The sequence below is a fragment of the Trachypithecus francoisi genome, unplaced genomic scaffold, assembly GCF_009764315.1.
Source record: "Trachypithecus francoisi isolate TF-2019V2 unplaced genomic scaffold, Tfra_2.0 Lachesis_group20, whole genome shotgun sequence".
NCBI lineage: Eukaryota > Metazoa > Chordata > Mammalia > Primates > Cercopithecidae > Trachypithecus > Trachypithecus francoisi.
The window spans coordinates 45021777-45044652 of NW_022681466.1; the positions used below are offsets into that span (position 1 = coordinate 45021777).

General features: G+C 47.1%; 1 protein-coding gene and 1 pseudogene across 4 annotated transcripts in view; both read right to left on the reverse strand.

Annotated features, from left to right (window-relative positions):
* Positions 1-692: 692 nt before the first annotated feature.
* MYL4 (myosin light chain 4) overlaps positions 693-22876 on the reverse strand; it is a 40381-nt gene continuing 18197 nt past the window's right edge. Inside the window, exons 1-8 of one of the 4 annotated variants that reach the window (XM_033184121.1) lie at positions 20077-20165; positions 19681-19843; positions 15378-15405; positions 8226-8375; positions 6441-6614; positions 5838-5915; positions 5244-5287; positions 4622-4792 (exon numbers count right to left, since the gene is read on the reverse strand). In XM_033184121.1, coding sequence (XP_033040012.1) covers positions 5259-5287; positions 5838-5915; positions 6441-6614; positions 8226-8375; positions 15378-15405; positions 19681-19809 — 588 coding nt within the window. In that variant the 5' untranslated portion in view covers positions 19810-19843; positions 20077-20165 and the 3' untranslated portion in view covers positions 4622-4792; positions 5244-5258. Of the gene's footprint in view, positions 908-4621; positions 4793-5243; positions 5288-5837; positions 5916-6440; positions 6615-8225; positions 8376-15377; positions 15406-19680; positions 19884-20076; positions 20166-22876 lie in introns of those variants that run through there. The other 3 variants (XM_033184123.1, XM_033184124.1, XM_033184122.1) reach the window with 3 other exon arrangements.
* On the reverse strand, positions 7572-7660 carry LOC117068132 (annotated as a pseudogene).

Below are 22876 nucleotides of genomic sequence, written 5' to 3' on the forward strand. Positions count from 1 at the left end.
TCCCTCCTGAAGGTCATTGGCTGTTCGTTCCTCTGACAGTGGGAAGTTTCCATGAAGATACCCATTCTCTCTGACAACTTTCTGGGCAACTTTCTCCCCAGCATCTGTCCACAGGGAGCAGAGAGCCTGGCCTTTAGGGAACACACGGTCATACTCTCTTTCCAGAGAAGCAGCTTCCCTGTGTCCCCTCATGTGTCATCATCCCCTCAGGATGGTGCCGTTGCTGGTTGCAGGCCAGAGCCCCCCTTAAATCTTCCATAGAGCTGGGACACCTTTCCCTTCCTCCTTCTGGCCCACTTACTCACACTCATCCTGCCTGAGATGCCGCCTTCTCAGGCCCTCATTCAGGAACCCCTCAGGGTGGTGGAAGGGCCCCCAGCGGGCTCAGTCCTATTTCCATAAACTGCAGTTGACCCATGAACAATGTTGAGGTTGGGGGCACCAACCCACATCCAATCCAAAATGTGCATATAACTTTTGATTCCCCAAAAACTTAACTATGAATGGCCTGCTGTTGACTGGAAGCCTTACCAAAAACATAAACAGTCAATTAACATACATTTTGTATATATGTATATTGTAGACTGCATTCTTTAATAAAGTAAGTTGGAGAAAAGAAAATATTAAGAAAATCATAAGGAAAAGAAAATATATTTACTTCTAAGTAGAAGTGGCTAATCTTCAAGGCCTTCATCTTCCTCATCTTCATGTCGAGTAGGCTAAGGAGGAGGAAGGGTTGGTCTTGCGGTCCCAGGGTGGCAGAGGTGGAAAAGGAGGTGGAGGTGAAAGGAGACGCAGGAGGGACAGGCACAGTCAGTGTACGTTTTATTGAAAAATATCTGTATATAAATGGATCCACACAGTTTAAGCCCATGCTGTTCAAGGGCCAACTGTACATGGTCTGGATCTGGTAGGAAATAGTGGAAGTCAGTCTAGTTGAAGAAAATCGTGAACTTTATTTAGTCACTTTTTATGCATACCTCTTCCCAGGAGGGGCAAGTGCCAAACCTTAGTTATGGGCCAGGCAAAGTACAGGGTTGGGGAAAGGATGACTAGGAGGACAAGAGCCTCTTCTGTCTTCAGATAAACAAGCCCAACACCACGGAGGTAGCGAGTAAGTTGGTTCCCAAGGAGGTTTGTCAAGTAGAAAATGTTTCCTGGCCAGGTGCAGTGGCTCACACCTGTAATCCCAGCACTTGGGGAGGCCAAGGCAGGTGGATCACCTGAGGTCAGGAGTTTGAGACCAGCCTGGCCAGCATGGTGAAACCCCACCTCCGCTAAAAATACAAAAAATTAGCCAGGTGTGGTGGCGCATGCCTGTAATCCCAGCTACTCTGGAGGCTGAGGCAGGAGAATCGCTTGAACTGGGAGGCAGAGGTTGCAGTGAGCTAAGATTGTGCCACTGCATTCCAGCCTGGGTCACAGAGTGAGACTCCGTTTCAAAAAAAAAGAAAAAAGAAAAGAAAAGAAAATGCTTCCTGAACTATTTCCTCAGTGGAAGTGATGACTGAGCCGGAGCAGCGTCTTAGACCATGTGTAGAGGTCACACACTGAGACGCCATACGATAAAAGAACTTGGGTCCCTGAGGACCCATGTGGAGCATGCCAGCTGTGCCAGCTATGGACTGCCAATCTCTGGATTGCAATGGGAGGAAGAAATGCACTTCCACGTCTCTTAAGCCACTGTGTTTTGGTCTCCATACGCACAGCCAAATATAATCTTAATTAATACTGTGTTCAATAAATGTCGGCTGATGTTGTCACATGATTATAACTAATGTCTGTCTTCCCACTAGACTGAAAGCTTCATGAGGACAAGGGCCATGTCTGTGTAGTTCAGTATATCCCCAAGGCTCATGCCAGTGCCATGTGCACAGCAGGTACCCAGTGGGCATCTGTTGAATTAGTGAGTGAGCCATGACCTCTGTTCATGCTCTTCTTCTCCCTGGGCCTAAGCACCAACCTTGGGGCACCTTTTCCTTTAAGGTCTCACTGAAAGCCCTTCTCCCAGAGAAAATACTTGTAATGCTTCACTTCCTTCCGGTTCCTCCTTTTATTGGTTCCTTAAAACTTACACTATATGTTACATAGATGGAGTTATCCCTATGCTATTTGGGGATCATTCTCTGTTTATCCCTGGATACTTATGTGCTTGCTTAAGTGAACAGTAACCTACTTTGGGCAAGGAGACCACTTTCAGTTTTCAAATCACTGGGAACCTTAACACCAGTTCTTCACAAATGAATACAGTGGGCAATAAATACTTGCTGAAGAAAGAAAGAAGAGAGGGAGGAGGGTGAGGATCAAAAAACTACCTATCAGGTACTACGTGTTTTACCTGAGTGGTGAAATAATCTGTACACCAAACCCCTGAGACATGCAATTTACCCGTGTAACAAACCTGCACAGGTACCCTTGAGCCTAAAATAAATGTTAAAAAAGAAAGAAAAGAAGGGAAGGAGGAAAACCTGACGAGGTCCCAGTGCTAAGGAGAATGTTGGCATCTCAAGTTGGGGGTGTGATTTAAAGAAAAGAAGCAGAAAGTGAGGTCAATAAGAGCAGTCTGAGAGGTAGGGACAAAGAAGAGAGTCCTAGGAGCCAAGCTTGGAAAACATTTCAAAGGCAGGTTGAAAATGGTGTGTTGAAAACTGAAAAAAAGTAGAATTCAAGGGACCTTGTCAACATTAGCTGTGACCTTGATTAAGTCACTTCACCTTTAAGGATCTGTTTTCCTGATTTCCACACTTAGGAAGTCTGACTAATCAGTGAACTGGCTCTGCTCCAAGGAGACCAGTTAGAGGCTCCAAGAAGCCTGAACTCAGTCCTCTCCTCCTCAGCCAAAGAAGCTGTGTTCTTCAGCTTCATGCACTGAATTTATAAAATTTAGTTTGAACAAAAGGCTATGGGGCTAAACCAAAGTTTGAGAACCACTGGATTCAATGAACTCCTCAACCGTACGAAGATCCCTGATTTTGAGATTCAACCAGTCACTCCCAAAGCTGAAACCCTTCCTCAAAGAAAATCTGGGAAACAAAGGGCATATACATAGATCTTGGCCTTGTCTCCCCAGCCAGACTGTAAATTCTAAGAAGGGCAAACTTGGGCTTGTGGTTCTCAGCTTCCCATGACAGGTAGGCAGCCTTGGCTGAATTCATAGATGTTCCACAGAGTTCTGTGGCTGGATGCTTGACAGTTACGCAATAGAAAGGCCATGGGAAGGATTTATTTCCCCTTGGGGAGTTCTCGGGGATGTAGGGACTCCCTTTCTCGGATGACTGGACCCCTGTGCTCCCATTTAAATATTTCTACTCATATACGTGTGTCTTTAACTTCATCACATCATCTTGCTCCTTCTTCTCAATTGCTGGTTTTCAGGTGTCTCCTTTTCCCACATACCTCTACCCACTCCCCTTCCCTCTCAGCCTGAGGTTCATGACCTCTGATCCTGACTCTTTCGAAGGCATTGAGCTGGAATCCTGTGTCTGGAGTCAATGAGATGTCCAGAACAGGCAGGACTGAATCAAGTACCGGGAACTTTGCACACAGAGGAAGAGGCACCTAAAAAAGCAAGGATCAAACCAAACTGTGGTCCATCTATACAACGGGATATGATTCCACCTTAAAAAAGGAACATGAGGACATTGTGCTAAGTGAAATAAGCCAGCCACAAAAGACAAACACTGTCTGATTTCACTTATCTAGCGAGGTCAAATTCATAGAAATGGAAAGCAGAATGCTGATTGCCAGGGGCTGGGAGAAGGAGGGAATGGGGAGTAGTTTAATGAGTACAGAGTTTCTGCTGGTGGAAATGAAAATGTTCTGGAGATTGATTACTGATATGGTTTGGCTGTGTCCCCACTCAAATCTCATCTTGAATTCCCACGTGTTGTGGGAGGGACCCAGTAGGAGGTAACTGAATCATGGGGTCAGGTCTTTCCCATGCTGTTCTCGTGATAGTGAATAAGTCTACAAGATCTGATGGTTTTTAAAACGGGAATTTCCCTGCACAAGCTCTCTTTGCCTGCCACCATCCATGTAAGGTGTGCCTTTGCTCCTCCTTGCCTTCCACCATGATTGTGAGGCCTCCCCAGCCATGTGGAACTGTAAGTCCAATAAACCTCTTTTTCTTCCCAGTTTCAGGTATGTCTTTATCAGCAGCATGAAAAGAGACTAATACCATTACATGACAATGTGAATATACCTTACTCTACTGAATTGTATGCTTAAAAATGGTTAAGAAGGTAAATTTTATATTATGTGTATTTTACAACAATTTTTGTTTAAAAGCAGCAACAGCAAGGACCACAGGAGGAGTCCCTGCCTCAGCCTGGCCCCTCTCTGCCTGCCACCTGGAGGTGTAATAAGGTAGAGGGTGAGCCCAAAGGGAATGAAACTCCTCCAGGTGACAACTCTTCCAGCTGCTGGCCTTCCAGAGCTTACTCTCCTGAGACTGACCCCAATATCTCTAGATCCACAGCCTTTTGTCTTTGTCTCCTAGTTCCCAGATGCTACTCATTTCCCTGAGCACACATGAGACCGCAGGTGACATTATCACACACACACCACAAACCAACTCAATCTGTTAATTAGTTTTTTAAAAAACAAACAAAACAGAGACTGGTCATAATCCCAGAGCCCAGCCTGGCCGTATTGGAGCAGTTTATTAACAGGGAGGGCCTGTAAGGTCCTTGGGGCAGTGGCGTGGTGATAAGTCGAGGACTCCACCTCAGCTCAACCATCCGGGGCCTCTCTCTAACTCACCCTGGTATGGCTAAGGCCAAGGGCCAGGCACCTGAAAGAAAGTACTAGGTGGAAAGGGCATTTCAGCCTCTTATACCCAGCCCCTTACCACACCCAGGGGGATCACAGGGAGAACCTAGGGAAAGAAGTGAGGAAGAACAGAGTCAAGAGCACAGGCCAGGGACCCTCTCTTCCACTTGGGATCTGGGTTTCTCACTCCCAGGAGCCTGTACAGGAGACCTCAGGCCTGAGGGAAAGGCGTTGCCTTGAGAGATCCTGGGAGAGGCAAGAGGATGTGACTGACAGGGTCAAGACAGGGAGAACAGGCAAGGGCAGGCAGGAGACAGGAGATGGTGAGTGAGCAGGGCTGTCCTCACGTCCTGATCCCAAGTGGTTTCCTCTTAAGGGGTCAGGGCTGGGGCAGATGCCTTCTAGAGCATGTGGTGGTATTCTTAAGGCCCTAAGTGACCCCAGAAGGGACCGGCGGGGGAGGCTGCACTCACCTGGAAGACTCTGCTTCACCCCGACATGATGTGCTTGACAAAGGCTAGGAAAGAAGTGAAAATCAGCTGCCGTGTGGCTCAGCACCTCTAGGCCCATAAACCACTCGTCCCTTCTCCACACTGCCTGACTCCCAACCCTCCCACTCCCCTTTCTCCAGACTGTGTAGTTCCTGCTTTTATTTGGGGGTTGGTGGGGAGAAGGTGGAAGAAGGGCAGACACTTAAACTCTGCTCTGTGCCCACTCTCTGTGCTCATTCTCAACACACATGGAATGAACTACATTATGAATCCCCACAGCCTTGAGAAAGGTGCCAGCATCACCCCTATTTCTCAGACGGGAAAACTGAGGCTCAGAGAAAATAAGTGACTTAATCGAGTCCACCAGCTAATATATCACAGAGCTAGCTGCAAAATCCATGCTCCCACCATTACACTAGGAGGTTCACTCACAAGATGGAAAAGAACAACATCCAATAGGGGGTCTACCAAAGCCCACATCAGACACGCGCTCCCCAGTTCCTGGGCCTACCCCACCCAAGCTGTTCCCACCCTACCATCCCTGGCTGCCCTGGGAAGCAAGGCGTGGCTTAATACCTTCATAATTGATGCAGCCATTGGCATCCTCTTGCCCAGCTAACAGCTGCTCCACTTCAGCCTCAGTCATCTTCTCTCCTGCAATGGGTTTGGGAGGTGGTGCGCTCTTAATTACAGATGACAAAGGAGGAACTGGCAATACCCAAAAACCCTCATAAGTCTGAAGGTTCAAGACTGCCTGGATCTGGGAAGTGGTTCAAACCAAGCCTCCCCCAAATGCTTTGAAGGGTGGGGTCAAGGGTCTTAAGGTCTTGTTTAGTCTCCGAAGCCTCCCCCTCTGCCTTACAGCTGCCAGGGCCTCAGTGTTTCAGGCAAAGACAAGGAAAGAAGCCCTGAATCCCACCTCTTAGGCCTCAGCAGTAACCCCTGCTCTGCCAACCTGCTCTCCCCTCCTCTCCCAAACCCTGGTACTTGCTGAGCAAACCCAACTGGGGATGGTTGTTCTTGCAGAGCCCAGGGAGGCAGGGCCTGGATCAGGTCATTATCCTCAGGATGCAAAGACCCTTGTATACCACCCCCCAACCCAACCAGTATATGTCACCTTGGCACCTCCCACCCCTCTATTCCTCCCACTTGGTCTTCATCTCTGCCCAGCTGGCATACCCAGGGTGGCAAGGACGTGCCGAAGCTCAGCACCCATGACCGTGCCATTGCTCTCCTTGTCAAAGACACGCAGGCCCTCCACGAAGTCCTCATAGGTGCCCTGCTCCTTGTTGCGGGAGATGTGCTGCAGGATGGGTAAGAATGTCTCAAAGTCCAGCATCTTGACATTCATCTCTTTAGGCAGGCAGGGTAAAGAAAGAGAAAGCAACGTGAGCTGGTGCTCAGGGGAGCAGAGGGTCAAGAGAGGGCCTCACCCCAAGTCTGGCAGCACCCAGGGCTTGGGCTACAGCCACTTCTGGGTGGTACACCCATTAGTGCTCCTGGAGGACACAGAGCTGCCCATCCAAGCAAGGCAGGGGACTGGGGGCTGGGGAGACAGTCTCAGGGGCCTTCTTTTCTCAGTGAAAGGAGTAGGGTGGAAGGAAAAAGGAGCCCTCCACCCAGACCTCTGAGCACCAGGTGGCCAACCAGGTGAAGGAGCTGAGGGTGGCAGCAGCAGGATGTGAGGGGCCCGAAGTGCCACACAGCCTGGGCCTCACACTCAGTTTAGACCCTTGACATGTGACAGACCTATAATCACAGGGACAAACAGACAGGACTGAAAAAAGAAATGTTTGCACCACTCTGCATGGGGTCCCATCACTAGACCACACTGCTTGAAGCTACTCTGAATCAATAATTTTTATAAATCCGCAGTTCTCTTGTGAACAGTGCACTTCTCCCACATGGTAGTGTGTTAAAAAGCTTTAATTTAATAGAGGCAAACTATTTTTAAATACCACAAATGTGAGCATTTCTTTCTTTTATAAGCACCCAGGACTTGCTTCTGACTTCTGAGAGGCAAGCTCCTAGCCCTCTGGTCCTTTCCTGCCCACATCCTTCACCCCCGCGGTTATCTTCAGCCAGAGGAGAAGGGGAAAGGGCCAGAACCAAGGGATGGAGCGGGGAACCAATATGGGACCCAGGAAGCCTCCAGAGATGGCCCGCCCTTGCTGAGAGGCTCACCCCACCCCAAATCCCATGCCAACACCACTGAGGAGAAGCATGTGTGTGTGTTTTAGAGCAGCTGTTAACTTGACTGGCACACATGACAGATGACATTACAAATGGAACACACTCCACTGCACCTCTTTTCATCTGCCGTAACAAGGACTGACGGAGGCACAGCTCACACATGAGTATGAACACTCCACGGTCGCACTTATGAGCTACAAAAGAATCATTTGCACCACTTTCTAAACACTCACTCACCAAAACCTATTGAAGTGCAAATGAATGCAAGAGGCAGCATGTAGAGCTAAGAATCTCGAAGCTGCTCTAATTCATATCAAACAATTTGTAAAAGTCAGTACTCTAACCATTATTAGAAACAAATTATTTGTAATACAGCTCACGATGGCCACCACAGGATACCTGGTGCTGTGACAGATGCCTCTCCTGAGAGCTCCTGGGCTGGGGAGTGAGAACCATCAGTTACCAGATTTCCAGATTCCCACCCAGCCTTCCTCAGACACTGAGGCAACAGAATGTAGCTCCTGCCCCGCAGGAACTCCCAACCTCGTGAGGGAAACAAGCCCAGGCTACCTTCCTCCAGGGTCACTTAAGTACGGGACGTCTAGAAAAATTATCAAAATGGGACTAGGGTAAGCGGGTAGGGGAGGCTGTTCCTGAGGGGCTAAAGTGGGAGAAGAGAGAGCCCAGATGACAGAGAAAATCTGGACAAGGAGTGAGCCCAGGGGCTGCAAGTTGGACCCTGGGAGAGGTCTGCCATGCAGACGCACGGACCTTCGGGCTTGGGCTTGCCCAGCACGCGCAGCACCTCGGCGTTGGTAGGGTTCTGACCCAGGGCCCGCAGTACATCCCCGCACTGGCCGTAGGTGATCTTCATCTCTCCAGTTGGGGTCCGATCAAACAATGAAAAGGCCTCTTTGAACTCTGTGAAGAAAAGACCCAGCCATACCCCCCAATCCCCATTGAAGGTGTTGGCTGGTGGCCAGTCAGCCTCCACCAAGCTGAATAGTAGGTGCGTGTGGTTGTTAAAATATTCCAATATTTCTCTTTGTCCATTATCCTAAGCCCTCCCTCGAACCCGTCCCCATCTCATCTTCTGCCAAACCAAGAGGCAGCCTGGTGCCTCCACAACCCATTCTAGGGCTGGGCCTGGGGTCTCTTCTATTGCTTCATTGTTATAAAATTCAAATGTTGGGAGGCTGCAGAACGAGAATCGCTTGAGCTCGGGAGGCAGAGGTTGCAGTGAGCTGAGATAGCACCACTGCACTCCAGCCTGGATGACAGAGTGAGACTCCATCTCAAAAAAAAGAAAAAAAATTCAAATGTCTCCCTGGTTTCCACCCCTCCCACCCACACATCCTGCTCTGGTGTAGGTGAGTTTCCTGACTGCTGAAATGACAGACAAGTGAAAATAGCACTGGCCCGGAACTGAGGATTCCTAAATTCTCATCTTGGCTCTGCCTCAGAGTGCAGGATAAGCTGGGCTGGGTCTCAGCTTCCTGTGCACACAAAGGAAGTGACAACTCCACCCCACTCCCTGGGCCTGTCACTGTGAGAGCAAAGGGAGGTCGCAGTGTGTGGAAGCATTTTACAAAGTGATAAGACGGCTGGAAAGTCAGCTATTATCAGTACTGCCTGTTCCAGGGTGAAAGGCGGCTCCCAGGCCTGATGAGGCAGTTGTCAGACCACCCCAGCTCCGCCATCCACTCGCATACGGCCCTGGGCAAACTATTAACTTCCGTGGGTCCTCGTTTTCTTAGCTCTAAGTGGAGACACAGTGATCACTTGCGTGGGTTGCAGGTGGGATCACAAAACATGCCAAGTAATGTCCAGCATATGGTAAGGGGATCGACAAATGGTGGTTACAACTGTTTCCTAGTTCTGCTTCCTACTTAGCAGCCCAGAACCATAGGGACTGGACTCCTGAAGGCAGCAGGGCAAATATCCCTGCAGCAAGACCAAAGGAAGGCACTCCTGGTCCCTTTTTCAAAGAACCTTAACTCTTCATTGATTTGGTTTTGTTTTGGTTTGAGACAGAGTCTCGCTCTGTCACCCAGGCTGGAGTGCAGTGGTGTGATCTCTGTTAACTGCAACCTCCACCTCCCAGATTCAAGCAATTCCTGTGCCTCAGTCTCCTGAGTAGCTGGGACTACAGGCGCCCACCACCACCACACCTGGCTAATTTTTGTATTTTAGCAGAGACTGGGTTTCACCATGTTGGCCAGGCTGGTCGCAAATTCCCGGCCTCAAGTGATCCATCTGCCTTGGCCTCCCAAGTGCTGGGATGACAGGCGTGAGTCACCACACTTAGGCCCAATTCTTCATTGATTGGGATTCAACCAGTTCATTAGTGGAGGTAATTTGGCCTGGGAGGGGCACTGAAGTTACCTTATGCTACCCACAAAGAAGTGGTTTACTAAGCAGATTAACAGTATAAGCCAAAAAAGAATTCATGAACTACTTAGGGAAAAAAGCCAGTTTTAATCCTTTCCAAGTACTTCTTTCCCTAGAGGCTGCATATGGATTATTTACAAATCATTCCACATATCACAGAAGATTCCCCGGACCTTAACTTTCAACTCTTTCTTAGGCTTTATATGAATTTAAAAGACATAAAACCACATTTCTTTCACATTACTGAATAATTGAGTTCAAATTTCATTCCCATTGCTTACTTGACTTTGGACAAATAAATATTTAACCTCTAAAAACCTCTTATATAAATGGTACCTACGTCATAGGTTTCTTTTCAGTTAGATTTTTTTTTTTTTTTTGAGATGGAGTTTCATTCTTGTTGCCCATACTGGAGTGCAATGGCATGATCTCGGCTCACCACAACCTCCGCCTCCCAGATTCAAGCAATTCTCCTGCCTCAGTCTCCCGAGTAGCTGGGATTACAGGCATGCGCCACCACGCCAGGTTAATTTTGTATTTTTAGTAGAGATGGGGTTTCTCCATGTTGGTCAGGTTGGTCTCAAATTCCCGACCTCAGGTGATCCGTGCACATCGGCCTCCCAAAGTGCTGGGATTACAGGTGTGAGTCACCGCGCCCGGCTATCATAGGTTTCTTAAATTACATTCAAATTAATATAATAATGTATGTAAATATACCATGTGTATAGATACAATAATGTATGTAAAAAATTTTAACACAATGTCCAGCACATAGTAAATGCATAAACAGTGCTGCTAGTATTATCTTATTGAGTTTAATCCTAATTTGGATCACAACTGTGTGATCTTGGCCAAATCATTTAACCTCACTGAACCTTGGTTTCCTCCTTTGTAAAAAGGAAGTAACACCTACCTCATAGCCTTGTTATAAGGATTTAATCTTTTTTATTTATTTATTTATTTTTAATTTTTATTTTTTTTTGGGAGACAAAGTCTTGCTCTGTCACCCAGGCTGGAGTGCAGTGGCACAATCTCAGCTTACTGCAACCTCCACCTCCCAGGTTCAAGCAATTCTTCTGCCTCAGCCTCCCTAGTAGCTGGGATTACAGGTGCACGCCACCACACCCAACTAATTTTTTATACTCTTGGTAGAGATGGGGTTTCACCATGTTGGCCAGGCTGGTCTCGAACTCATGACCTCAAGTGATCCACCTGCTTCAGCCTCCCAAAGTGCTGAGATTACAGGTGTGAGCCACTGCACCTGGCCAGGATTTAATCTTTTTTACTTTTAAAACAATTAGCATGGTGTCTGGCACAAATTCAGTGCTCAATAAATACGTATTTGTTAGTTGAATCTGAAGTCAGACTTTTTGATCTCCTAGTTCATTCAGAAGAGTGAGGTCAAGTTTAACAAAAGAGGAAGTCTCATCAAAAGAAAATGTAGCCGGGCGCGGTGGCTCAAGCCTGCAATCCCAGCACTTTGGGAGGCCGAGACGGGCGGATCATGAGGTCAGGAGATCGAGACCATCCTGGTGAACACGGTGAAACCCCGTCTCTACTAAAAAAATACAAAAAACTAGCTGGGCGAGGTGGCGGGCGCCTGTAATCCCAGCTACTCGGCAGGCTGAGGCAGGAGAATGGCGTAAACCCGGGAGGCGGAGCTTGCAGTGAGCTGAGATCCGGCCACTGCACTCCAGCCTGGGCCACAGAGCCAGACTCCATCTCAAAAAAAAAAAAAAAAGAAAATGTAATGATGTGCCTGGCACAATGGTTCACGCCTGTAATACCAGTACTTTGGGAGGCCGAGGTGGGAGGATCACCTGAGGTTAGGAGTTCGAGACCAGCCTGACGAACATGGAGAAACTCCATCTGTACTAAAAATACAAAATTAGCTGGGCCTGGTGATGCATACCTGTAATCCCAACTACTCGGGAGGCTGAAGCAGGAGCATCGCTTGAACCCGGGAGGCGGAGTTTGCAGTGAGCAGAGATCACACCATTGCACTCCAGCCTGGGCAACAAGAGCAAAACTCTGTCTCAAAAAAAAAAAAAAAAAAAAAAAAAAAAGATGTAATGATGCTTGATAAGAGGGTGAAACCTGAAGAGGAGGGTAATAAGAACAATGACCTATGATTTGAGCACTTACCATGAACCAGGTCCTGAGCAAATAATTTTGCATAGAACACTTCATTAATCTTATGAGAAAAACTTACGCTATCGGTATTATTATCCTCATTTAAAAGCCAATGTAGATGTGACTTATGATCAACTATTAAGGAAACCAAGGAAATTATGGGGAGGAAGGAGGAAGAGGAGGACACCTGCTTGTTATAACTGCTGATGCTCCAACCTATCACCTGGCCTGCTGGGAAGTCTGCTATGCACATAAAAAAAATCAAACACAGCCGGGCGCGGTGGCTCAAGCCTGTAATTCCAGCACTTTGGGAGGCCGAGACGGGCGGATCACGAGGTCAGGAGATCGAGACCTTCCTGGCTAACACGGTGAAACCCCATCTCTACTAAAAATACAAAAAAAACTAGCCAGGCGAGGTGGCGGGCGCCTGTAGTCCCAGCTACTCAGGAGGCTGAGGCAGGAGAATGGCGTAAACCCGGGAGGCGGAGCTTGCAGTGAGCTGAGATCCGGCCACTGCACTCCAGTCCGGGCGACAGAACGAGACTCCGCCTCAAAAAAAAAAAAAATCAAACACTGACGTTTAGGACTACAACTAGAAAAAAAAAAAACAAAAAACCCTGTGATCTTCAGGTATTAGAGGTGATGTTCAAGGGTCCAGCAGAGACCTTTCCTCAGTACTCTGTACTAGTGTAGTCACCTGCTTACTACAGCAGTGACTCCCCTCTCTAAAAGAATACAGAAATCTGGAGAGGGATGAGAAGGCAGTCAAGGGTTAGAAGCTAATTCCTATGAGGGAAAAAAAAAAAAAAAAAAAGCACAAAAGAAATTGGGAGGCCAGGCACAGTGACTTAACGCCTATAATCCCAGCACTGTGGGACGCCAGAGGATTGCTTGAGGCCAGGAGTTGGAGCCCAGTCTGGGCAACATAGCAAGACCCCCATCTCTACATAACATAAAAACAATGGTACATGCCTGTAGTACTAGCTACTCAGGAGACTGGGGTGAAAGGATTGCTTAAAACCAGGAATTCAAGGTTACGGTGAGCTATGATAGCACCATTGCACTCCAGCCTAGGCGATACAGCAAGACCTTGTCTCAAAATAAAATAAAATGATAGCATAAAATAAAATGAAATAAAATAAAATAAATTGGGGCATGTCACCTAGAGAATATAAATCTTAGGAGGGATTTGAAAACTCTCCAAATAGATGGAGGATATCTAGAGGATGCTGAATGGACTAGAATGTCTGAATTGAAACCCAAATACCCTCACTTTGTAGATAGAAAATTAAGATTTAAAGAAGTGACTTGTCCGAAGTCTCATGGCCAATAGTGGAAGAATTGGGGCTAATACGAAAGTCTCCTAATTCCACATTATGTTCTTTCCACCATAACATGAGAAAACCATTATCATCTTCACCAAAAAACAAATGAAAAGATCGCTGGGGTAAAATTAAAGGAAAAACAATTCTGATTCAACAGAAGGAAAAATGTCTTCAAGGTTGGAGGGATAAAAGATCAGAATAAGTTACCCCCTCCCCATCAGCCCTGAAAAGACACAAGCATCTGTTCCAGTTGGCCATTTGGGAAATTAAAATTTTAAATAATTAGTTGATTTTCCAGTCCTCACTAGTGTCCTTGTGTTTCTATATCCACATAAGTATATATTTAACTAAAATGCATTAAAATTAATGCTGATGGCAAGTGAGTATCCACTGAGTATTATGAAAACAGAGTCAGGCTCAATTCACTAGTTTCAAAAGGCATATGCCAGCTCTCACGCTGTATTTGTAGGTAAACTGGTGTCACTTTTTTGGAGAGCAACCTGGCAATAACCATTATAATTTAAAATGCACCATCCTTTCAACCACTGCTAGGAAGGCCACCTGGGAAAAGAAAGCTGATATCCTCCAACCGGAAACAATCTGAAAGCCTATCAATATAGTCCTGATTAAATTAAAAGGTTACATCTATGTGTGAGAGTCTATATAATTGTTTAAAAGAATGAAGTAGAACTGTTCGTGTGTCCGGGTGCAGTGGCTCACACCTGTAATCCCAGCACTTTTGGGAGGCCGAGGCAGGCAGATCATGAGGTCAGGAGATTAAGACCATCCTGGCTAACACGGTGAAACCCCGTCTCTACTAAAAATACAAAAAAATTAGCCGGGCGTGGTGGCGGGCGCCTGTAGTCCCAGCTCCTCCGGAGGCTGAAGCAGGAGAATGGCGTGAACTTGGGAGGTGGAGGTTGCAGTGAGCGGAGATCACGCCATTGCATTCCAGCCTGGGCGACAGAGCGAGACTCTGTATCAAAAAAAAAAAGAACTGTTTGTGTTAATTGTGAAAAGATATCCAAATACTGTATATTACTAAATCCAAGTATATATTTAATAAAAGGTGGACAGTGTATATCACATGGCTTGATTTGTATAAACTGTATACACTCATCATACATATACACAAGCTTGTGTATCATTGTATATTTTTCTGAAAGGATACATAAACGCCTGTCCACAGTGGTTGTCTTTGGGAGAGGAATCAGCATGGAAAAAAAGGATTTTTATTTTTTATTATTTACTTTTAAGCAATGTGTGTGTGTGTGTTTGCTTTTTTGTTTTACCATGTGCAAATATTCATTTGATTTTTAAAAGAGAGTATGTGCTTAAAATGAGGGGGCTGGATTAGGTGACTGTTCAAGGTCCCTTCCAATTCCTATAATTGTATGTCCTGGAGGCATTTGGTGGGGGAAACAGAGGGATATACTGCAATGACAGTGAGTCCTGCTTTACAGCTGGGGGACACGGAGCATCATGTGATAAAACATTTCATTGGCCCTGCCACCATTAGTGGGTTAGCATCTTGGCAGACTTCATGGTGGCAGGAGAGGAAGCTGGTAAACTAAGGAGGGCTTTCCAATAATGGGAACAGAAATGAGGGTTTCCAAATATCTTAGATAGACCTTTGGAGTAGAGAAAAAAAGGCACTAACTTTTGTTAAGCATCTGCTGTGCTCCAAGCAGTCTGGCGGGGAGAAAGACTCCAGAAAACAGATGTGGAATCAGATTGCCTGAGTTTGAACCTGAGCTCTACTGCTGACCGCCATGTGAGACTGGGCAAGTCACCCCATCTCTATGTGTCTCCGTTTTATCACTTGTACATGGGGGAGGTAACAATTGCTACCTCATGGTGGTGTTACGAGAATTAAAGGAGTGAATCCATATAAAGTGCCTAGGACTGTGCCTGACACATGGTAGATGCTCAATACAGGTTTGCTATGACGATGATAGTGATTACTATTACCATGAGGACAACAAATACTCCTCCTCTTCTTCCTCCTCCTCCTCCTCCTCCTCCAGGAAAATGCAATAGAGACGGAGAGGTGGGGTTGTCTGTCCATACTCACCTTCAATCTGGTCAGCAGTGAAGTCTATCTGCAGGGAGGGAAATAGAAGTGAGGGCTTGGATTGCTAAAAGCAATTGTAAAGGTCCCCAAAGGGAAGCAGAAGCAGAAGTGGCTTCCAATACAGTCTGGCCACCTGCAGCAGGCCACTCATAAGCAAGGAAGGAGACTTGTGCTAAGGGTAAAAGACAAGTCTCCTGATGAATGAGACACAACTGACAGGCTATAAAATACGGTCGGCCCTCCTCCCCAGCTTCAACCAACTCTGGATTGAAAATATTCAGAAAACAATAAATAATCACATGACAATAAAATATAATACAAAAAATATATAACATAACAACTATCACATAGTATTTACATTGTACTAAGTATTATAAGTAACCTAGAGAAGATTTAAATTATACAGGAGGCTGTGTGTAGATTATATGCAAACTTTATATAGGAGGTTTGAGCATCCTCAGATTTTGGTATCCATGGGGGTTCTGGAACCAATCCCCTACAGAGAATGAGGGACAACTGTAATGTAGACTCTGAAGTTCTCTCAATACCACTTATTAAGTGATGGCTCCAGGTAAGAGAGAAAGAGAAAGAAAAATTCCCTGGATAATTGTAGAACCTACACGGACTCCCTATTGCAATGCCTTTGGGTCAAAGGTAAATTCTTCATCCTAGCCACCCACAAACTGCCCTCCCTGTTGCCCCTTCAATCTCTTCCAAGTCCACAGTCCTCTGACAAGCTGCACTTCTGCCCTCTTTGGGCACCACCACTCCCCACCCTTGGACTCCTCTTTCTATTTGATTCTGATTTTAAATCCACTCCCTTCGATGAAGGCTTCCCACACCCCATCCTACTCCAGCCCCTCCTTCCGCACATGTCCCTAGTTAAGTACAATTTATAAGAGGCCATTGGTTTGTACTGAGCTCCTATACTAGGCCCAACAGACCAAACCAAAATAGATTCACTCATACTGAAGTTCCATGTCACCAAGCTGAAACTAAGTTGTTCATCTGATTCTCCAAGAAATCAGGAAAGTGAGAGATAATAGCCAGATACCCAAACAGGACAGTTTCAGCCAGCGTGATAAGAAAGTGCCATCTGTTTTAACGTTTATAAGAAAAGTAACTTTGCAATGACCAATTTGCATTTTGCTCTTTGTTTCTGCTTGCCTCCGCCCTTCTCTGTCTATAATACCACCTCCTCTGCTCGGCTGGTTGTTGCCAGATTCTAGACTCAAACATAAAAGCCAATTCAGATCTTAAAACTGAATGTGCTGTAATTTTGCCTTCTGACACACTCTTAGGCACTCTGGGGCAGCAAGAGTAGCATGGGCCCTCCATGCTTCCTAATTGTTTCCAGTCATGCCTTTATGTGCACTGTCTCCTTGAAGCCACTGTCCCCTCAGGCAAGGATTCTGGTTATTGTTCACTGAAATGCTCAGTACACAGTAGGCACTGAAAAAATATTTGTTGCAGGAAGTAATACATTTTGGACTTCCCCCTCATAATGCATAATAATTTAAAGCTGAGTACAGAAGAGGAGAGTGAATGACAATGGCCAAGCCTAAGTCATCATTTTATTTTATTTTATTTTTTATTCTTATTTTTTGAGATGGAGTTTTGCACTTGTCACCCAGGCTGGAGTGCAATGGTGCAACCTTGGCTCACTGCCACCTCCGTCTCCCAGGTTCAACCAATTCTCCTACCTCAGTAGCTCGGATTACAGGCGCCCGCCACAATGCCCAGCTAATTTTTTGTGTATTTAGTGGAGACAGGGTTTCACCATGTTAACCAGGCTGGCCTCGAACTCCTGACCTCAGGTGATCCACCCGCCTCCACCTCCCAAAGTGCTGAGATTACAGGCATGACCCACCACACCCAGCCCAAGTCATCATTTTGATTTAAGATCTTGTATGTTACCTCATGGTCCTTACGCACCCCACCCCACCCCACCCCATCCCGTCCCCTCCCCTCCCCGCTCCACTGGTGGTGGTTCCAATCCTGGAGCCTCTTCTTCAAGTGCCATCATCCCTAGTCCTAATTCTGCTGCTGCTTGTGCTGTGCCCATCCCATCTCCTCACCTCCAAGAACTGACCTCCATTCATGAGAACCCAGAGGTGGCAGCCATGAGCTGGGGATGGGTTGGGGCAGTGGGTAGTTAACCGGGTTGGAAAGAAAACTAGCTGTGGCCAGGAATAGACTTTGCCAAAAGTAGGGAGTGGTCAGAAAGTTAAAGGAACCCCCTAGATGGGGTGAAGGATGCTCTGCATTCACTCTGAGGAAAAGGCAGTTTGCCTTACTTTGCAATGCTTTAAGTACCAGGAATAAACATGTAAGAGCAATTAATGTAAAAACATAAAATCTCAATAGATGTGGTCATAACTACACACATTGGGCTTAAGTTTGCTTCTGTTCTATCTTCGAATCTTTTTTATAATTTATTTATTTATTTGTAGAGACAAGGATCTTGCCATGTTGCCCGGGCTGGACTCAAATGCCTGGCCTCAAATGACCCTCCCACCTCGGCCTCCCAAAGGGCTGGGATTATAAACATGAGTCACCTCACCTGGCTTCTGCTCTATCTTGGAGGAAAGAACCTTCTAATCAAAGGAACTGGGTAAGTATAACACAATAATAGGGAAAATGGCTCTCATAAAGATACCTGTTTTTGTCCTACTTCAAAGCAACTTCAACAACCCCCAACAACCTCCAACAACGCCCATGAAGACGCAGACATGGAAAAGAGGATTGCAACCAGGTGTGCAATTTCTCACGGGTGAAAAATTGAGAGAGGAGAGTGAATGAAAGAAGTGACAGGCCAAGGGAAGGACACCAGTTGATGCCAGTAGGCAGCTGTTGCCCAGACACCAGGGACCAGGCCTGGCAACCCACCCAAAGGCACAGTGCTTTATGGGAACAAATCAGAAATAAAGGCGAGGAGGGATCTTGAAGGGGGAAATAGCTTTTCCTGCCAGGCTCAGCTTGTAGAGGGAGTGATGTATGACCTAGAAAACCTGCAGGTGTTTTCAGGGTCCTACAGTAGCCTCAGTTTCCCCAGAGTGAGCCATAACCAAGTTCAGAAATGGGGCAATTGCCTCCATCTCTTGGCTAAGCAGTTCCACCTTAACTCCTGCCCCTTGCGGGGACTGGGTCTTTGGCATAATAATTGTAGGGTTATCCCGGCTGTGGGTATGAGAGGAATTCTCAGAGGGCAGGGACGTCATACAACTAGAGCTCTGGGTTTTAATTTCCCTGCCTGCTTGTCACAGAACCTGGTCCTGTGCTCTTATTTTGACCCGATACCTCACCACCCCCAGCCCTGTCCTGAGGCTGAGATCCCTGGGGGCTCAGCACTACCAACCTGTTATTAATAGCTCTTCATACCAGTAGCCACTTGACCTCTTCCATTCTGGTGCCAAGGCTTAAAACTGCTCCTCTCCAGAGGTCTCTGGCCCCCTCTCTCTTCAGCCCGCCCCTCTCCCACCAGTTCCATTCCTTCAGCAGCTGGGCCAGAGAGCTGGGAGGTCTAACATGACTGAGTCAGCAGGCAGGGCCCACACCAGCTCCAGGGAAAGGAATGTTTTGTGTGAGGAGAGCAGGGTGGGGAAAAGGAACCAGGCCCAGCTTCCTGATCCGGTTGGAGAGAGGGTCTCAGCCCCGGGTGGGCCAGTCCTCTGCGTGCTACAGATAGGAACCCAGGCTAAGACCACAGAAGGAAAGGCCTGTCCGGGTAAGGAAAGAGAAAGACAGGAATCCAAGCTCCTCTTACCTTAACCACAACCTCCTTCCCACCCTGCCCTCACCTGCCATAAGAGTGTTTGTGAGTGAAGCCTTTCCCAAACTGCCGTGCACAGGGAGGATATTCCCTGACTGTTTATATCACTTACTCCAAGTTACACTGGCAGCTCCCCTGTGTATGTTCTCCATAAAGATATCCCACTACCTCCTAGGAAAAGGCTAGTCTCTTTTACTTTGCTATGGTGGTCCTCATAATGCCTTATAAAAGGGTGGATGAATGGTTGGTTGTATCTCTCTCCATTCCCAACTAGCTGCACAAATCTAGGGTAGCAGGACAGGGCTCCCTCAAAGCAGCACCTCATTCTTGATGGAAAAGGTTTATGACCCTATCTCCCCCTCATCAATCAACCCCAACACCCGCTCCACTGCCCCATGGGACTGCAGTCTGGGTCACGGACAGCTAGTCCTCATCCCAGTCCGCCCCACATAAAATAGATCTCTAAGCTCCAGAGCAAAAGGACTCTGAATGTCATCCCCACCTCTATCCCAGTGGCTGAGCCTCACTTACCTTTACACTCTTGGGGTCAAAGGCAGGTTCCTTGGGAGCCTCAGGAGCTGGGGCAGGGGCTGGTGCAGGGGCTGGAGCTGGAGCTGGCTTGGCCGCCTCCTTCTTAGGCTCAGGCTTCTTGGGAGCCATGTTGTCTTGTTGGGATCTTCGGCAGAGGAGTGATCTAAGAAGAAACCAAGAGACGTGGCGTCTGGGAGATGAGATAGGAGCCTGGGCCGCCTCCCTTCCCTTTTATCCTGGGCAGGAGCCCCCACAGAGGGGCTGGGTGAGAGCAGGAGCAACTGCTGCTGACTATAAAAGGAAGAAACGCCAGCAGGGTACAGCTGACAACTGTGTATTGTCACCAGGTTTGGGGCCACCAGCCCCCTCCCCTTCACGCCACACCTCTCTCTTCACCTCTAGGACAGGCTGATCCCTTCCTGCCAATTGGTGGAAACCCAGGAGGACCAGGGAAACAGACCTTCTCAAACATGCCAGAGCAGCCGGAGAGATGAGCTGACTTGAGCAGTTGATAACCCTCACACAAAGCCCAGGGGAGGGTGAGGCTTTTTTTAGCCCCTCCTGAGCAGAGGCAGCCCACTGCACATTCCTTCTAAGCCAAGATCCTTTAAGCTGAGAGCCACTCTGGGCCCTCAGCTCTGCCCAGAGGCCCAACTCTCCAGGCGTGGAGCTCCGAAGTAACAGCTGGTCCAGCCAACCCACACTGCCCCACACCCTCCCAACTCACAGAGTGAAAGCCTCCATTTTCCAGAGCACGCATCCCAGAAACTCCACAGACCTCAGATCCCTAGATGTACCCCCTTACACACAACCTCAATCATTCATTCAACAAGTAGTGAGCACTTAACCCACGCCTAGGCACCTAGGAGAGAAGCAGAGAGATGTGGTAGAAAGTCAAAGAGATTGAGAGTCAGAAAACTTGGGGTCTAGTTTTCACTCTACCCCTAACTCATTCTGTGCTGTGTGTGTGTGTGTGTGTGTGTGTGTGTGTGTAGTGCTTACTACTATCAGTAATAGGAACTGTTAAGTGCTATTCATATAAAATGTCATTAAATCTTCACCACAGTCCTATAAAGTAGACACTATTTTGTTTGTTCGTTTTAACAGAAACAAGGTATCGCTCTGTTGCTCAGGTTGGAGTGCAGTGGCACAGTCACATTTCACTGCAGCCTCCTCTTCCCTGGCTCAAGCGATTTTCCCACCTCAGCCTTCCGAGTAGCTGGTACTATAGGTGCGCACCACCACACCTGGCTAATTTTGGGGGAGTTTTTTTGTTTTGTTTTTTGTTTTAGTTAGAGATGAGGTCGTGTTAAATTGCCCAAGTTAGTCTCGAACTCCTGAGCTCAAGGGATCCACCAGGCTCGGCCTTCCAAAGTGCCGGGATTACAGGCATGAGCCGCCAAGCCAGTCCAGGTAGATACTATTACTATTTTCATTTTACACCTGGGGAGATTGAGACTAAAACTGGTTGAATAACTTGGCCAAGGTCACTCAAATAATTAGCTATAAGCTGGGATTAGACTCTAGATATGTCTGATTCTAAAGTCTATGCTTGAATAATGTATACGATAATCCAGTTATGGGGGAGAGGCATACAAGTTTGTGCATTCACTGGAAAGGTCAGGATGGATACACACTGAACCGTTAACAGAGACACCTCTGGGGACCTAGGGGGTAAGGGTGGGAGGGTAACAGCAATTTGCAGTTCTTTACTTTTTTCACTTCCTGTATTAATGGAAATTTTTATAACGAGCATTTACTGTTTATGTAAAAAAAACTTAGAAAGTCAACAAAATAATTCAGAAAAATAACAACAAAAAAGCGTATGTATCCACTACACAAAACTGCTTTGCCCTGAACCTTTAGACTCTACCGTTCAGGGGAAAAGAGGAATAAAGGTGAGAGAAGCAAAAAATCACTTCGCCTTTCTAGGCCCAGTTTCCTCACCTATAAAGCAAGATTGCTAGACCACAGAACGCCTGGTTGCTGTTAGCTCCTAAGCTTGCAATTCTGGGTGCCCTGGAACCCATATCTGCCCATTCCCCAGCTCTCTAACCACAGGTTCCATGCCCCAGATCATTGCTTTCAGAGCCAGAAGGACCTTAGAGATCACCTGGCCCCATCCTGTTTTCCAGGCAAGGGATCTAAGGTCCAAGGAAACATTTAAGTTGCCTCAAGACATTCAGCTACTTACAGGCAGAGCTAGTCCAACTAATTCTATTTCCTGGGGTGCAGGGCTCTCTGTAGCACACTGCTCTTCACTGCTCCTCCTGTGGCCTGTACACGCTTACTGGTGGTGACAGAGAAGCCCTCAAAGGAAACAGGCAGGAAAAAGGGCCAGGACTTGCTCAAGGGGATACTAGAATGAGACCAGGGCCCAGACTCTAGCCCAGCCCTGGTCCTGAGCTGGGAAGGCGGCTCCTTTGCTCTGTTTCCCTCACCTCCTCCCCTCATCTTCTGCCTTACCGCTCTTCCTTGTGGGCTACCAAACTTGATCCCTTGTACCCTCGATCGCACTTTCTATAATCCCTGTCAGTCCTCTCCCTGACCTACCCCATTCCCCACGTGGGTTGGGAGTTCAGGTTGTTGGTGATAGGGAAGGAGAAAAAGTGGAAACCCAGGCCCTCCTCCTTCTCCACCTCCACCTGCATCCCTTCCTGGACTGCATCCTGCGGAGTCTGTGCAAAAATATACAAACTGGGATTTCTGTAAAAAGCTGCAGGATAGAAGCTAGGAGACCCAGGCACTAGTCCTGACTTTGCCAGCCACTTCCCCTCTCTGGGCCTCAGCTTGCTTATTTTAAAAGGAAAAATAATCAGGAGGCTTTCAAACCATGTTCAACAGAATCCTGAGACTAGCAATCTTGCTATCTTGCTTTATACATGACATGCTTCTGGCTGCAAGGGACATAGAAAAGCCAGGCCTCGGAGCTCCTTCCACCACCATCACTTCAGTCACCACCACTCCTGTATTTTACATACTAGAACTCCCAGTGTGTAAAACAGTATCATTTTCTAATGGTTACATGGCTTAAATTTTTTTTAAATAATCACTAAACGGCACATACCCCCTTCCAGTTAAAACACTCATGCATACACAACAAGTTGTTGTTATGTTATTGTTGTAGTTATTCTACAAAGATGTATGATCCTCAGAAGAAAAAGCTGGAAGGTTGTTCTTTTCTTCCTTTCCCTTT